The sequence below is a fragment of the Abramis brama genome, assembly GCF_963993115.1.
Source record: "Abramis brama genome assembly, chromosome: 19".
Taxonomy (NCBI): domain Eukaryota; kingdom Metazoa; phylum Chordata; class Actinopteri; order Cypriniformes; family Leuciscidae; genus Abramis; species Abramis brama.
The window spans coordinates 13,784,639-13,800,491 of NC_139981.1; the positions used below are offsets into that span (position 1 = coordinate 13,784,639).

Consider the following 15,853-nt stretch of genomic DNA (forward strand, 5'->3'; position numbering starts at 1 on the left):
CTGTCTGTGCGAAAGTTACTTTGAGCAGAATAGCAGAAATTATATATATATATATAAAAAAAGTGCACATTGAAGTCTTTGCATGACATTTGTATGGCATTTAAATGTACACGTTTCTAAACTGGATAAAGCATGGCAGCTGAACTGGGAAACATGAAATTACAATAAACTCCCATTTTAATAAACTTTAATAAAATAAAATAAAAACGTAATCAAAACAATATGTTCCTAAATGTCAATTCAAAGAACCAGTGCATCTGTCCATTCAACCGTTTTTTAAAGAGCTGCTCAAAAGAACCGATTCGGAATGAATCTAGCCGTGGAGGGAAAAAAATACAACAGACATAATAGCTGTCCCTGTGTATTGCCGGAGCAACATGTACATTTCTGAACTATTATAAACTTTAATCAATCACATGCTTTGCAGAAATATCGTTTAACATATTTGAAATTACGCTTTGTTTCACAAGGATCGACTATTTGTGTTTTAAATCAACTTTCATTTAAATTCGCGCCAGGCGTATATTTGGACGCATGAACGGGGAAGTAGGAGTGACACATCTGCCACATTTACAAGCGAAGGATATTGCCTGAAAACATTAATCAAGGCAGCTGTCAATAGGTAAGGTTTATTTAAAAATAAGTTTAGATATGTGTAGTTATGAAAAGCTGACATCCTGTATTTGCTCGCATGAACATTATAGCCTCACGTAATCGGTATAACTTACACAGGATATCCTCTAACTCTTCTTTCAGGAAACATAACTTTTATGGTTTTGTTTTGTTTTCTGAGGGATGAATGTTTTTTTTTAACTAACAATCACACAGTCCGACATTATTTAGTATCTTTGTTTGCATACCGCGAAAATAAAGTATAAGTTATGATAGGCAAAAAAAAATGATATGTTCTTAAGTTTTAAAACTGGACATTTATTGGTATATGTCACAAACATGTTTGTCTCATATTGTGTATCATGATAAAGTGGTTGCATGCACAGAGCTAAGGACATGAAATGTAGTTCAGTCAAGTGCATTTAGAACTAGTGGTGGTCAATAGAATTTCTTGTTTAAAATGTTTATTTTTATTATTTAAGTGATGATAAAAGGAGTAACACGCTTTAATTTTACATACATATTATTTATATATAAAAAAGAGCATCTTTCATCTCCTTGTATTTTGACGAGTCTTCTTTGGTATATTTACCTTAAATTGGCAATTATACTTTCTCTAGCTCTATCTTAGCCATGTCTTTGTAATCTGCTTTAAAGCCACTATCCATATTACTTTAAGTTATAGAAATTTAGTTTTATTTCTCATATAGTATTTAATTTGGATATTTACTGTAAAGTAGATTACAAAGACATGGTTTAAAACAGTAGGGAAATAAATTAGTGGGTGAGTTTAAGTAGCACGAGGTTCTCATGAATCAGCCACTCCCTTTTATATTTAGTTTGTATAGGCAGTGTTATAAAAAAAAAAACTTAAAATGTGTAAATTCCATGCATATATTCTCTGCACTGGAATAACAGTAGCTCATACCTGTTAGCACCACAACTTCCATTCTCATCGTCCTGTTTTCATTCCATTGACTTTCCAGCCCTCACCATGATTCACAGCTTGTTCCTGATAAACAATGGTGGAGATTTATTCCTGGAGAAACACTGGAAGAGTGTCATAAGCCGCTCTGTCTGCGATTATTTTTTCGAAGCACGAGAGAAAGCGGTGGATCCTGACAATGTGCCTCCTGTCATCCGCACCCCTCATCACTATCTCATAAACATCTACCGTGAGAAGATCTTCTTTGTTTCTGTCATCCAAACAGAAGTGCCTCCGCTTTTTGTAATAGAATTTTTGCATCGAATCGCAGAGACATTTCAGGTACATTAAAAAAAACTACTGACAATGCGTTGTAGAAAATATATCCAAACATAGATTACTGTTCGAAAGTTTGGGGTCAGTAAGATTTCTTAATACTTTTTCTTAATACTTTTATGCAGCAAGGACACAGTAAATTGGATCAAAAGTGACAGTAAAAAGTGTACAATGTTACAAAAGTTTTCTGTTTCAAAATAAATGCTGTTCTTTTGAACTTTCTATTCATCAAATAATAATAAAAATGATCATTTTCAACAGTGATAATAATCAGAAATGTTTTTGAGCAGCAAATCAGCACATTAGAATGATTTCTGAAGGATCATGTGACACTGAAGACTGGAGTAATGATGCTGAAAATTCAGCTTTGCCGTCACAGGAATAAATTACATTTTAAAGTATTTTCAATTAGAAAACAGTTGTTTAAAAAAAAAAAATAATAATAATCATATCAACCTCAAATTTAGTGTACATTTTATTGTTGATGTCTTGAATAGAATGTGTGTTAATTAATGTTTTTTCTATAATCATTTATGCAGGATTATTTTGGAGAATGTTCTGAGACCACTATCAAGGACAATGTGGTCATAGTCTATGAGCTGTTGGAGGAAATGTTGGATAACGGCTTCCCCCTCGCCACAGAATCCAACATCTTGAAGGAACTTATCAGACCTCCCACAATCCTGCGGTCGATGGTCAACACCATCACAGGTAAGACGACCATAAGCCTGAGTATTTTATTCATGGCCATATGATGTTGAGAATCTAACTGATTCGCAATCTTCAGGCAGCAGTAATGTTGGGGAGACCCTCCCTACTGGTCAGCTCTCAACTATCCCATGGAGAAGAGCAGGTGTTAAATATACCAATAATGAAGCTTATTTTGATGTGGTGGAAGAAATCGATGCCATCCTGGATAAGTCTGGTGAGTCCGAATTTCCGTCGTTTTTCCAGTTAGATTGTGCATGTGAGTGCAAGAGTATTTCCTTTCAAGGCAAATGCTGGTGTACTCTTCTGTTTCAGGAACTACAGTTTTTGCAGAAATCCAGGGAGTTATTGATGCTTGTGTCAAACTGTCTGGAATGCCAGACCTTACTCTCTCATTTATGGTGAGAGCATTTAATCATCTGACTTTCTTTCTTTTTGTATACAATTTATTGTCCTGTGTCGTCAACTATATTTAATTTTCACTGCTTCTTTGAAATATCTTGTCCATATCTGTGCTCTTATTTAACACTAAATGTCAGAGTACAAGTGTCGCCACTGGGCACCTTTAGTTAACCTGAGGATTGAGTATCTTGGTTATGGACAAGAGACAAAGCATTACACTCCATCTGAAACTTTTTTAAACAGAATTTTGCGAATTTTTTGCGAAAACTGAACTGTAGAATGAATATCTGTGTATGATCTCCATCAACAGAACCCCAGACTCCTGGACGACGTGAGCTTTCATCCGTGTGTCCGTTATAAAAGATGGGAAAGTGAGAGAGTTATCTCCTTCATTCCCCCCGATGGAAACTTTCAGCTCATGTCATATCACATCAGTGCACAGAAGTATGTGGAGAAAATGGTTAAGGAATAATCCTAAAACATTTATTACATTTATTTAGCTTTTTATCTGTTTTTGCAGCCTTGTAGCAATCCCGGTATATGTGAAGCAGAACATCAGTTTCTTTGAGACTGGATCTTCAGGAAGACTGGACATCACTGTGGGTCCTAAGCAGACCATGGGAAAGACTGTGGAGTGTTTGGTAGTGACCGTACACATGCCTAAAGTGGTTCTCAGTGCCAACCTCAATGCGACTCAGGGAACCTACAACTATGACCCAGTCACAAAGGTCACACACTTTTTTTTTTTCCAGTTTCATTGATTGTTAATCATTGTATTTAGCAGGGTCATTCTAGTAATGACACTACACATTTTGCTCAGAGGGTGACTAATAATTCTTACTGTTGTCTTGTAGATTTTGTTGTGGGACATAGGGAAACTAAATCCCCAGAAACTTCCCAATCTGAAAGGAAGTATAAGTCTGCAGTCTGGAGCTCCTAAACCAGAGGAGAACCCAAGTCTGAACATTGATCTGAAAATCCAGCAGTTGGCCATCTCAGGTAGGCTAGGGCCCTTTTATCAGCTTTGGTCGTTATTCATTGCCAGCAGGACCTTGTGATAAAGCACTGTTGTAATTAACAAGCACAATAAACTGCCATAACCCTACGTAATTTAGAAAGAAAAAGAAAAATATAGAACAAATAATAAAGTTATTATCTCCTTCCACATGTTTGTATGTGTATGCTGACATACACTAACATTCAAAGGTTTGGGGTCATTTAGATAAATAAGTAAAAAGAAATTAATAATTTTATTTAGTAGGGATGTATTGAAATGATTTTAAATAAAATGCTGTTATTATAATATTTCATAATAATTCTGTTACTTTATTCTTAATCTGATCTTTTGTACAAATGAGTTCACATGTCAGTGTCACAAATTTACTTATTTGATTAATGACCTACGCTGTAAAAAAAAATTGTGCTGCCATAATTTTAACTTTAGTCAACTCAAGTATCCAAGTTGTCACGTATAATTCACATTTCAAGTTAACTAAACTTAAATTAAGGCAGCACAAACACTTACTTTAAGTTGAAACTACTTTTTTTTTACAGTGTAGAAGTAGTGCATAATCTTACTTATTCATTTTACATTTCAAAACTTTCAAAATCCTAATAAAGAAATAAAGCACTTTTAAAATGTGCTATATAAGTACAGTTATGCTTACTTCACTCTCTCTTCTGCTTCACAGGATTGAAAGTGAATCGTCTAGACATGTACGGAGAGAAATATAAACCATTCAAGGGTGTGAAATATGTGACCAAAGCTGGGAAGTTCCAGGTCAGGACATGAGGCCGTCTGCAGAGTATCACAATGATATGCCAAAAGTTTAATAGAGGTGCCATTTTCTAAGTGACAAATCATACAGAATTAAATCTGTGCAAAATCACTCTTCTTTATAACATCGAAGTTACATTTATTATTGTAATATTTATCTTTCTTTATTTTGTGGGAAGTAACTGGCAATTTGCAAGAAGTGAACATCTTTCCACTGCAGAGAATTGGGAGAGTTTTTTTTCTTTGTGAATCTTTATCTTCATATCAATAACATTCCATTAATGTATTAAAACTGTATAATGTTGGATTTAAGGTACAGTACATCTCTGCCAGAAACGCTTAGCTTTGTGCCATCAAAAACAAAGATTCTTCTTGTTACAGTAACACTGCATTCACATGTTGTTCTGTTTTAGGTAGTGGAATTTGAGAATGAGTGATACAAGCTATTTTCTAATCACATTACTGCGCTACAATCTTTGATATTGGTACAAAACAATACCTGAGAGTTTCTGCACATATACACAGACAGTCCTTATTTTACATAAGCATTATATGCCATGTCATTTATTTTAGACCAGTGGCCTTTGAATGAAAAAAATGGCCTTTCTTTAAAAGCACAGCCATGCTTATAGCAGGACATATTTACAACGATGCTCAACTTCTCTACTACACAAGCACATCACTGCTCAGAGGTGAATGGCACTTGTACCTGCTGAAAAGAGAATTTACTCTAACACTTAAAGTTAGCCAAATACAAGCACTATGGAGCCATTGTGAGCACACATGATAAAATAGGTTCTGTTGCACTGACCTGCAGTGACACTAGATATGCAGGTCTGCCACCTTAATGTAGCTTTGAGGATTTGCACAATCACAAAGAACACACAATTGCATTCTTTTATAAAATGTCAAGGGAACTGTTTAACTGCATTTTAAGATATGTATTTAAACCAAAAGCATTCAGATTTATAAAGTTTCCAAACAAAATGTGGTATTTTTTGCGTGTCTGACTAATAATGGTTTTAGCTTCATGTGAATATGCTTGAAAGAATTAACAATGAATGTCTTAGAAGTTAATATCTAACGAGTCCTTTAATCTCTGTGTGGTTATTGAAGTGCAGTACCTTTAACAAATGAGACAGGAACTTGTCCCTTTATTGACACAAGTTTTCAAACAAAACACCTAACAGAACATTTATATCAATCTGAGGCACATAAGATGTTTTTTTTCTATGTGACACTGACAAAAAGTCAACATTAGTGTCATATACATTCACAAAGCAGTATTTTCACTCTTTAGAAAGAAATGTTAAATGTCATCAGAACCCAAAACATGCTATTACACATACAAATACAGCCCTGTAAACGTTCACAACGAGGCACTATATTGGGGGCTGAAAAGGTAATCTTTCAAATGTATATGTTATAGATAGAGTTTTAAGTGAATGCAAGGCAGTGAAGCATCATGATAGTTTTACAGAGAATTCAGAGTGCATCTTCAGCTAAAGGTGATGAGCTTGTGCTACTGAGCTTTCCATACTAGAATTGCACGATTTCCACACGTTTGATTTTGTACATTCACTAAAATGATCGACAAAAACATTTTTGTCCATACATTGAAAGTCAATGGGGTCCAAAACAACATGCTTAAACCCCACTGACTTCCATTGCATGGACAAAAATGTTTTTGAAAATATTTTGTGTTTTAGAACGAAATGAGGGTGAGTAAATGATGAAAGTATTTTCACTTTGGGGTAAACTGTCCATTTAAGCATCTCCAGAGTCCAAACACATAGGTATCAACAAGCCACCTGGGTCTTGTTACCCATTCTATCCAAATGGAAGATACATTTAGACAGCTCCATCATCAATATACTACAATTGAAAACAATCACACTGAGGGAAATATCAAAATTGCAGCTGTAAACTAAAAAGACTAAGCTAAGAGAGAACAGTTCAACTGTTGTGATGATTGTGCTTTTCTTTTGAAAGGAGTTTAAGAAATCTCAAAAAACATTCACACTCTCACAAGCACAAACAGAAAGAGTGAAGTGTGAAAGGAAAAATAATTTCAGTGTTAACTATCCAAGCTTTCACATGTCTGTAGTTTTACATGTTTATTTGATAGCTTGTGGATATTAAGTTTAAAAAACAAAATCTTTGGCATCAACCGTGCCATGCAAAATACATCTCTGTAATGGCATGGCCTATCAAAAAAGGCATTATCCTGTTTAATAAATAGTTAAGCAAAAGTTCATTATAAATATGAGCTAAGAAACGTTCATTATAGTGAATTATAACTTAAAACAGCCAGCCGTAAAACCTTTTTTTTTTTTTTTTATCAAAGTAAAGCTTACAACACTATTTGTTGTATATTTGTGACTAAAATATGATCTGTGATAATGATCTGATGAAATATAAGTATAAATATATACAATTTCAATAAGAAAATTTAATTGTCAAAAACTAATTTAAAGTAAATTTCATCATGAACTCCAACACTGTTCGAGAGAGGCATTTAAGTCATCGTGCCATATTTCTCCAATATAAAATAGAAAACTTCTTCATGCAAAAAATATATATACCTGGAATTTGGAAACCCAACATACCAAAAAATATATATTTAAAAAATATGCTTCCTGTGTACTCCTACACTATACCTCCGTAGTGTGAGATAAAGGTAAATACAGCAAACTTTCAGGACAAAAATAGCCTCCGTAAAGACAAAATAAGTGTACTAAGTACAAATACCAGCAAGTAAATAAAAATAAGTAACACCAGTCACCCCGAAACTAGAACCGAACGCTAATGTCCAAAAGTTTAAGGATCAGGTCCTTTCCTCTTGCCACCCTTTATCAGACTTCGGACGTTTGAAAAGGCAAGGATGCGAATTGCTGATGGAAAACAACTAGTCCTCAGTTTACTGGTACCAGGGGGTCTTTCGGACCCAGCGAAGAGTGAACCCTGCGTCTGTGCGGATCTTGATGGAGGCGGCTTCTGCTTCTCTGACCGTCTCCTTCACGGACTGCATGAGGTTCTGCGCATTGTGCACGAGCATCTCAGTGGCCTTAAAGACAAACACAATCAATTAAGTTCTAATCAAATGCAATAAATCCTTTATTTAAAGGACAAGTTCGGTATTTTACACTTAAAGCCCTGTTCACAGATCATTTCTGATGAAATAGAACGGTTAAGATTAAAATTTGGACAGATGCTGCTGTCCCGAGAATTTTAGGTTTATTTCGCTTCTCCCCCCCACCTACAGAATGGCAGCCTATGTGCACTGGAACAATCCTTCATAAAACGCATTAAACTTTCGTTTACAAAGACGTGAAACTCACCGAATGGTCAGGGGTGTTCACTGATATGCTCACAAAAAAATCGCTGCAAAAGATGCTTTCCAACAGGTGTTTTACCATTCGTTGTAAAACTGTGGATCTATTTTTCCAAACGTCTCACACCCGTAGATTCTTCCGTTGAGAGCTTGAATAATAGACACTCCAGCCCAGTTGGTGGCGATAATGCACCTTAGCCAATTGCAAGCAAACCACTGGCATTTAATTGAATACACAGAAGAAGCAGAAGAAGAAGCGGCGGAGTAATACCGTACCTCACACACCCAATACAAGTCAATGGAGTTGGACAAAAACTACGATAAAACCTGTTGGAAAGCATCTTTTGCAGTGATTTTTGTGTGAGCATATCAGTGAACACCCCTGACCACTCGGTGAGTTTCACGTCTTTGTAATCGAAAGTTTAATGTGTTTTATGAAGGATTGTTCCAGTGCACATAGGCTGCCATTCTGTAGGTGGGGGGGAGAAGCGAAATAAACCTAAAATTCTCGGGACAGCAGCATCTGTCCAAATTTTAATCTTAACCGTTCTATTTCATCAGAAACTATCTGTAAACAGGGCTTTAAGTGTAAAATACCGATCTTGTCCTTTAAGATGGCTGTGAATGTGCCTTGCTCTCACCTGCTCAGATTCTTCCTCGCTGATGTTTGTACGTCCCAGCATAGTGGCCTTGACTGTGGACAGGATCTTCAGCTGAGTGCTGATAGTTGGGATACGCTCACAAACCTGGAATAAACATTCCGGAGTTTTTTGGAGTTACAAAATAACCCGATTTGCAAATACTCATCTGTCCGTGCTGGAAGAGAGCTGCACTACTGACCTGCAACAGGTTTGTGCGAATCCGTTTGTCGGTGCATTGCTTGGCTACCTCTTTAGCCAGCCGCGTGACCTCATCGGAGGCCTTGGCGATGTCCTTGGCACACTGAATAAGGGCGCGTTTATTTCCGCTGCCTCCACGCACCAGACGAGACATCTCTGCCATGAGCAAGGCCATGCGCTTCGCTGCTCCAATGATGTCATTACCCTAAGAGCACAAGGACTTTAAATGAGGGTTTGATTACAGACAAACAGGTAAAATGTCAAAAATTACTACAAACATACAACTGTTCCTACAGTCACAGACTGATCATGTAGATAATTTTGGCCTGTTGTTAATATGTGATCGTTGGTAAATAGCTATAACTATATATCTAATTAAAATCTATAACCTTTTTAAATGTCAGTTAGACAAACAAATAGTGTTTAGAATAACTTCATGTTCATCCAGTGCACATCAATCATGCCTTTTTAAAATTAGTATAGGTTCATGTCTCTTGAGACAAAGGCTGATTATATGATTTTTCCTATATTTGGAAAATATCACGCTATGTAAAAATAAACTTGCATAAAAATGTAGCGAGACTTCAACAACACAGAATCACGGAGCCACTAACAAACCTGACTTTTTGCGCACATTAGAAACGAGAAACGTTTTTACATATCTACTATTTCCATATGCACGGCAGGTACAAATTCATATTTACAGGATACAATAAAAGTTTTTTTACACACGAACAGCATACGTTTCACGCGTATGGGGGAAATTTTTTGGTGTGCATGAGAACGTCTCGGGACATTTTTTTTCTGCAAACGTAACTTTAGTGGCTCCGTAGAAACTGATGTTTTTTTTTCCTCCAACTCGTCAACAATATGGTACCCATCTAATGAATTTCCAGTTATAATTACGTGTCAAAAAATACAAAAATACCTACATTTGATCAGTATACCTTGAGTAGAATTCTGCATTTTCCTTTAGTGAGGCAATTATTTTTGTGCACAGGCATGCAGAGTTTCAGTGTGTTAAAATGTATCATCCTACAATGGCTTGGACATGGTTCATTTAAATGGTTAGAAAAAGAGTGCACAACAAACAACAGGCATGTGACATGACTTCAACGTGTAATTCGGAAGTCATTGGGAAACTGTCATCCATGGCTTCACAGGTTGGCAAAAGCAGAGTGTTTGGCAGCAGCGGTTGAGTGAATGGTTCCTTGTTCAAAACCGAGGCACAGAGGTATGACACTATCAGAAATGAGCAGGGAAGTGACTTGTGAAGCCAGTATCAGTTTGTCCAAAAAATGCACAACAAACTTGCCATTCCAGTCGCGGTCATTGGCCACCCCAGCAGCAAAAAAACCACACCGGACCCAAGTGTGAAGCAATAACAGCAGCAGCAGCAGCTATCTGGTTTCAGCATTCCCACAATAATATCTGGATGCAGAAGGGATGCTGCGGCCCGCCGAGGCCGGAAAAAAGGAGTACCTTACTGGACCACTTGCGAGCCTCCTGATGCAAAGACTGCGCAGCGGCCAGAATGGGCTGGTTAACTGGCTGATTGGAAGACATTAAGAGCAGCTCTGGCTCATAATCATCCTCGTTGTCTGTGAATTCATCCTCATCGTCTATATCTACCTCCGCCTCAGCGGCCTCAAAACCCTCGTCTGTCACCTCAGGCTGGGGCTGGGGCTGGGGCTGGGGCTGGGGCTGGGGAGGGGGAGGGGGAGGGGGAGGGGGAGGGGGAGGGGGGGACCAGCATGGAGAAAGAAGGACAGAGTTAGTACGAGAGGCACTGGATGAAGAGTCCCAGGACATGGTTGTGGGAACGGCTGGGTTTAGGATGGCTGGGAGAGGAAGCATTCTGGGTCCTGCTGGGTAACGCCTGCCACAAGGTTTATAATGTCAACTGAAAACTGTGTAACTGATCTATTCTCATTTAAAATTGAGGTAAACTGGGTGGTTAATTTGGACAGAGAGCAAACAAGCAAAGCCCCCAACAAGACATGATGGGTTCTCTATAAAACAGCAACTTTGAAAGCTTGTGGAGATTAAATGGTTTTGACTTTGAGCTTGAACGGTACTTAAAGGGATTGTTCACCCAAAAATGAAAATGTTGTCATTACTTGCCCTCAAATTGTTCCAAACCTGAATGAGTTTCATCGTTCTGTTGAACACAAAAGAAGATATTTTGAAGAATGTTGGGAATGTTGACTTCCATAGTATTTTTTTCATAGTTCTTCATACCAACATTCTTAAAAATATCTTCTTTTGTGTTCAACAGAGGAAAGAAACTTGAACATGTTTGGAACAACATAAGGGTAACAACATTTTCATTTTTGAGTGAACTATGCTTTAACCAATGACTGGATTTTATTGATTTATTTTAATTTTGGCTGTGCTATAGAGATTGTTCTTAAAAATATTTAGTCATTAGAAAAATTATTTTTCATTTATTATAACTGAATAAAGATTTGTAATTATTTTTTAGAGACAAAAAAAGCAATTTATAGCTGCTAAAATATATTATAGATGAGTATAACTATGAGTATAACTTTTCTTTCAAAAGTTGGGGTCAGTAAGGTTTTTAGGAAATTGCTACTTTTATTCGGCAAGGATGCATTAACTTGATCAAAAGTGACAGTTAAAGACATTTATAATTTTATGATTTTTTTTTTATTTCAAATGATTTATTTCAAATAAATTCTGTTTGAATGTTCAGATCTAAGAATCCTGAACAATGCATCACCATTTCCACTAAAATATTAAGTGGTACATAGATAATAATAAGAATTTTTTTTGAGCAGCAAATCAGCGTATTAGAATGATTTCTGAAGGATCATGTGACACTGAAGACTGGAGTAATGATGCTGAAAATTCAGCTTTGCCATCACAGGAATGAATTACGTTTTAAAAAAACAGTTCTTTTAAATTGTACAAATATTTCACAATATTTCTTTTAATGTATTTTTGATTAAATAAATGCAGTCTTTGTGCATATAAAAGCATTTTAAAAAAATGATAACTAACCCAAACTTTTGAACGGCAGAGTATCTATCTGCACTATATCATCATCCTATTAATCCATTTATTTTCAAATTTTTACACTGTATTAAATTGAGAGTATTATCATAACTGAACAAGCAATAAACATGGGGCTGCGTGCAGATACAGACAGGGAAAGACCATGTTAACACGCAAAAGAACAAATAGTTTTCACAAGGACCAAGACAAAGCCAATAAAAGGACTGCTGAACTATGATAGAAGTCGAAGGAAAAGCACACAAACATCCACAAAAGGACAAACACACAAAGTGGGCTCTCACTATGGTCACCTGATTGGGTTTTATTAAGTTATGATTGGGTTTTATAAGTATTTTTGCTTACATCACCTTCTATCACCTACAAGAGCCTTTGCAATAAGCTTGTATCAGCTCCGTGCTAGTTCCCGTTGATATTGCATCCTCTGAGGAAGTTATTTCCCATTAGTTAAAAGTTAACTCGGGTAGTCCTGTCTGTCTCGTTTCATAGCAGATGCTCTTTTGGGGGACAGCTGCGAAGAAAAATCATGTATTGCTCCATCACTATGGTAAAAAAATGAGTAAATCTACTTGTTAAAAAACGTTAGAGATCAAGCATGCAAACACGTCTTTCATAGATGACAGTTTCCGTTCATTTTTCCCCCCCTGAAACTGGAATCATCGCAGAGATTTCCACATTTCAGGTTAAAGACAACAAAGACACTCAGATTTGTAAAGAAGCAACATTTCACAATCATAAAGAGCAGTACACAAAAGCGCAAACACATCTCGTTTTCCCTTTCAATTTAGGACTCTTGACAGGCTTTTTGAGTTTCACCCTTTCATTTATAATTATAATTATTTAAAGTTATTTATTATTGTATATAAATGTACATTATCATTTAAAAGTATGGGGTCGGTGCTTTTTTTGGTTTTTTTGAAAGAAGTCTCTTATGCTCACCAAGACTGCATTTATTTGATCAAAAATATAGTAAAAACTATAATGTTTTCTGTTAATATATTTTAAAATGTAATTTATCCCTGTGATGACAAAGCTGAATTTCTTTTCTTTTTTTTTATAAATAGAATGTTTCAAAGAACAGCATTAATTTGAAATAGAAATCTTTTCCAACAATGTAAAAGTCTTTACTGTCACTTTTGATCAATTTTAAGCATCCATGCTCAAGTAATCATTTCTTTCAAAAATAAATCTTACTGACCCCAAACTTTTGAACAGTAGTGCATATGTAGCGAAATACGAGAAATGATTGTGTGCCTAAAATAAAGTAGATCCACTTACTTTGCTGGACCATTTACGGGCCTCGTCGTGTAGTTGCCTGGCCGCCACCATCATCGGCTCGCTCACCATCTCGCCGGCTTTCTGCTCAGGGAACTCTTCATCTTTCTCCTCTGGGGGTGGAGGTCTCGGGGGAGGAACCTCTCCCTCAGGGAGGGGCGGTTTGGGAGGAGCCTGATCATCATTGACCTGACAGAGTCATATGGGTTTATAATGACACAGGGTGAGTAAATGATGACAGAACAGTTCCTTTAAAGGGATAGTTCACCCAAAAAATGAAAATTAGCCCATGATTTACTCACCCTCAAGTCATCCTAAGGTGTATATTCTTCATTCAGACGAATACAATCAAAGACAAAAAGTTAAGGCCCTTGCACACTGAGTCCGAAATTCGCATCCGAAATTTTCGCACGTTAAAAAATAAAGACGACCTCACGATATGTCAATCACGCTTGCACACAGCCTCCGAAACTTTCGTCCGTCATAAAGAAATTCGGATTGGGTTCGATTTCGGATCGGGTTCGAAATTTCAGAGCCACCGAATCACGAATACGAAAAAGCGCATACGAAAATTTCGGACTCAGTGTGCAAGGGCCTTTATATTTAAAAATGTTTGGCCGGATGCTAGAATTTTACTTTGTAACATGTTAAATATTATTTTTTTCTTTGCTTCAGAAGGCCTTTATTAACCCCCCGGAGCCATGTGGAGCACTTTTATGATGGATGGATGCACTTTTATGGACTTCAAAACAGAAACGGCCATTCACTGCCATTATAAAGCTTGGAAGAGCCAGGACATTTTTCAGTATAACTCAGATTGAATTCGCCTGAAAGAAGAATGTCATATACACCTAGGATGATTTGAGGGTGAGTAAATCATGGGCTAATTTTCATTTTTGGGTGAATTGAAACTTTTAAGACGTGAATTGATGTAGAGTAGCAGCACTTACATGCAGCTGATCAAGGTCTGGAGGTGGAGGTGGAAATTCAGGCTCCTGAGGCTGGAAGGCTTCCCTGACTTTCCCAACAGCAGCCAAGATCCTGTAGCCAGAGTCCAGGAAGCTCTTTTGCAAACCTGCTCAAAAGGGAAAAAAAGATTTTTGTCAGTAACAGCAGTAATAGGTTTTCTACAAATGTATTCAGAACATTTACAAAAAAGACCTGGATCCTGGATGTTTCCAGCTACAGCTTTAGCAGCCATAACCATGGGTGAGATGGTTCTACCAAGATCATCTGAAGCAGCTTTGACTAGTTCTCTGAATTTAGGGTCCTCTGAGTTTTCCACTTCCCGCTTGGCCACCAGAAGTACCCTGTTAGCCCGCCGGGCAATGCTCGTAGCCCCTGCAACCAACATCTGGGGCTGAACATTAGCCATTGCCACCCGGCATTTATCAATGTCTTTCTTAATGGCCTCCTCTGAAGCATCCAAGAGGGATTTAGTGTCAATGGCTTCATCCACAAGACCTGAAATAAAGATTTAAAAAATATTTGATGTGGTAATTTTCTTTTTGATGCATTCTGCTGATGAAAAGAATGAGCTTTTACTGGTCATTTTCTCAATGTTGTCAATCCATTGGTTCTTCATGGTCTCGAAGTGCTCATACGCAGCCTGGTTGCCAGGGTTCTTCAGCAAAATGCGTGCAGCAGAGGTGACCTGTCCATGAGAACAGAAAAACACAGATATACACATCAAACAAACAAATTAGATCATAACCATCTTTATAGTTCCCATTCTGAGACCTTTATTAGTAAAATTCTGAATAAAAAGCAGAAAAAAAAGCTTTACAACAATATATCATCATAAATATATAAAAAAATTAAGAGAAAAAGGCTTCACAAATTACTTTTTAGTGCGGTCCAACTTAACATGTAATTTCCTTTTTAACAGTAATAAATAAAATATTTTAAAAAAGTTTTATACATCTTATACAATTCATGTTTTTGAAAGAAATCATTTAGTTGATCAAAAATACAGTAAGAACAGTAATATTGTGAAATGTTATTACAATTTAAAATAACTGGTTTCCAATTATTTTGTTCTATAATTTATTCCTGTGATGGCAAAGCTGAATTTTCAGCATCATTGCTGCAGTCTTCAGTGTCACATGATCCTTCAGAAATCATTCTAATATGCTAATTTGGTGCTCAAGAAACATTTCTTATCATTATTAATGCTGAAAACAGTTTCTGCTTAATGTTTTGGTGGAAACCGTAATTTTTTTTAAGGATTCCTTGATGAATAAAAAAGTTTAGAAATTAGAAATAGAAATCATTATACTAAAAAATAGAAAAATATAATAGAAAACATTACAAATGTATTTTGTCACTTTTTATCAAGTTATTGCATCCTTGCTGAATAAAAGCATTCATTTAATTCATGAATTTCTTTAAAATATTTTCCTGATAATGTTTTAATAATTTGCTTTTACTTTAATACAGATTTTTTTTAAACCTCTTTATAATTGATCTCTCAGTACTGTTCTCACACGGTTATTTTAAGAATGAGGTCTCGCTCAAGGGTATCTATCATCATATTTGGTGGTCTTCGGAATCAAAAAGTTTGAATACCCCTGGAGACTTGTTCTGTGGCTGATGTCCAAGAACACCAT

General features: G+C 36.4%; 2 protein-coding genes across 7 annotated transcripts in view; one reads left to right on the forward strand and one right to left on the reverse strand.

The window, feature by feature from the left end:
• The first annotated feature begins 315 nt into the window (after window positions 1–315).
• ap3m1 (adaptor related protein complex 3 subunit mu 1) lies at window positions 316–5,844 on the forward strand. Its single transcript, XM_084093381.1, has 9 exons — window positions 316–622; window positions 1,599–1,879; window positions 2,413–2,584; window positions 2,661–2,798; window positions 2,897–2,982; window positions 3,294–3,427; window positions 3,504–3,711; window positions 3,838–3,982; window positions 4,675–5,844. Exons 2-9 carry the CDS (start codon window positions 1,607–1,609, stop codon window positions 4,773–4,775), a joined length of 1,257 nt encoding a protein of 418 aa, XP_083949507.1. The 5' UTR covers window positions 316–622; window positions 1,599–1,606; the 3' UTR covers window positions 4,776–5,844.
• Window positions 5,834–15,853, reverse strand: part of vcla (vinculin a) — a 40,503-nt gene continuing 30,483 nt past the window's right edge. For 2 of the 6 annotated variants that reach the window (XM_084093378.1, XM_084093377.1), the window contains exons 15-22: window positions 14,790–14,898; window positions 14,406–14,708; window positions 14,195–14,319; window positions 13,248–13,433; window positions 10,416–10,613; window positions 8,935–9,138; window positions 8,736–8,840; window positions 5,834–7,827 (exon numbers count right to left, since the gene is read on the reverse strand). In XM_084093378.1, the coding sequence (XP_083949504.1) occupies window positions 7,681–7,827; window positions 8,736–8,840; window positions 8,935–9,138; window positions 10,416–10,613; window positions 13,248–13,433; window positions 14,195–14,319; window positions 14,406–14,708; window positions 14,790–14,898 (1,377 nt within the window). In that variant the 3' untranslated portion in view covers window positions 5,834–7,680. Of the gene's footprint in view, window positions 7,828–8,735; window positions 8,841–8,934; window positions 9,139–10,415; window positions 10,620–13,247; window positions 13,434–14,194; window positions 14,320–14,405; window positions 14,709–14,789; window positions 14,899–15,853 lie in introns of all 6 variants that reach the window. The other 4 variants (XM_084093376.1, XM_084093375.1, XM_084093380.1 and 1 more) reach the window with 2 other exon arrangements.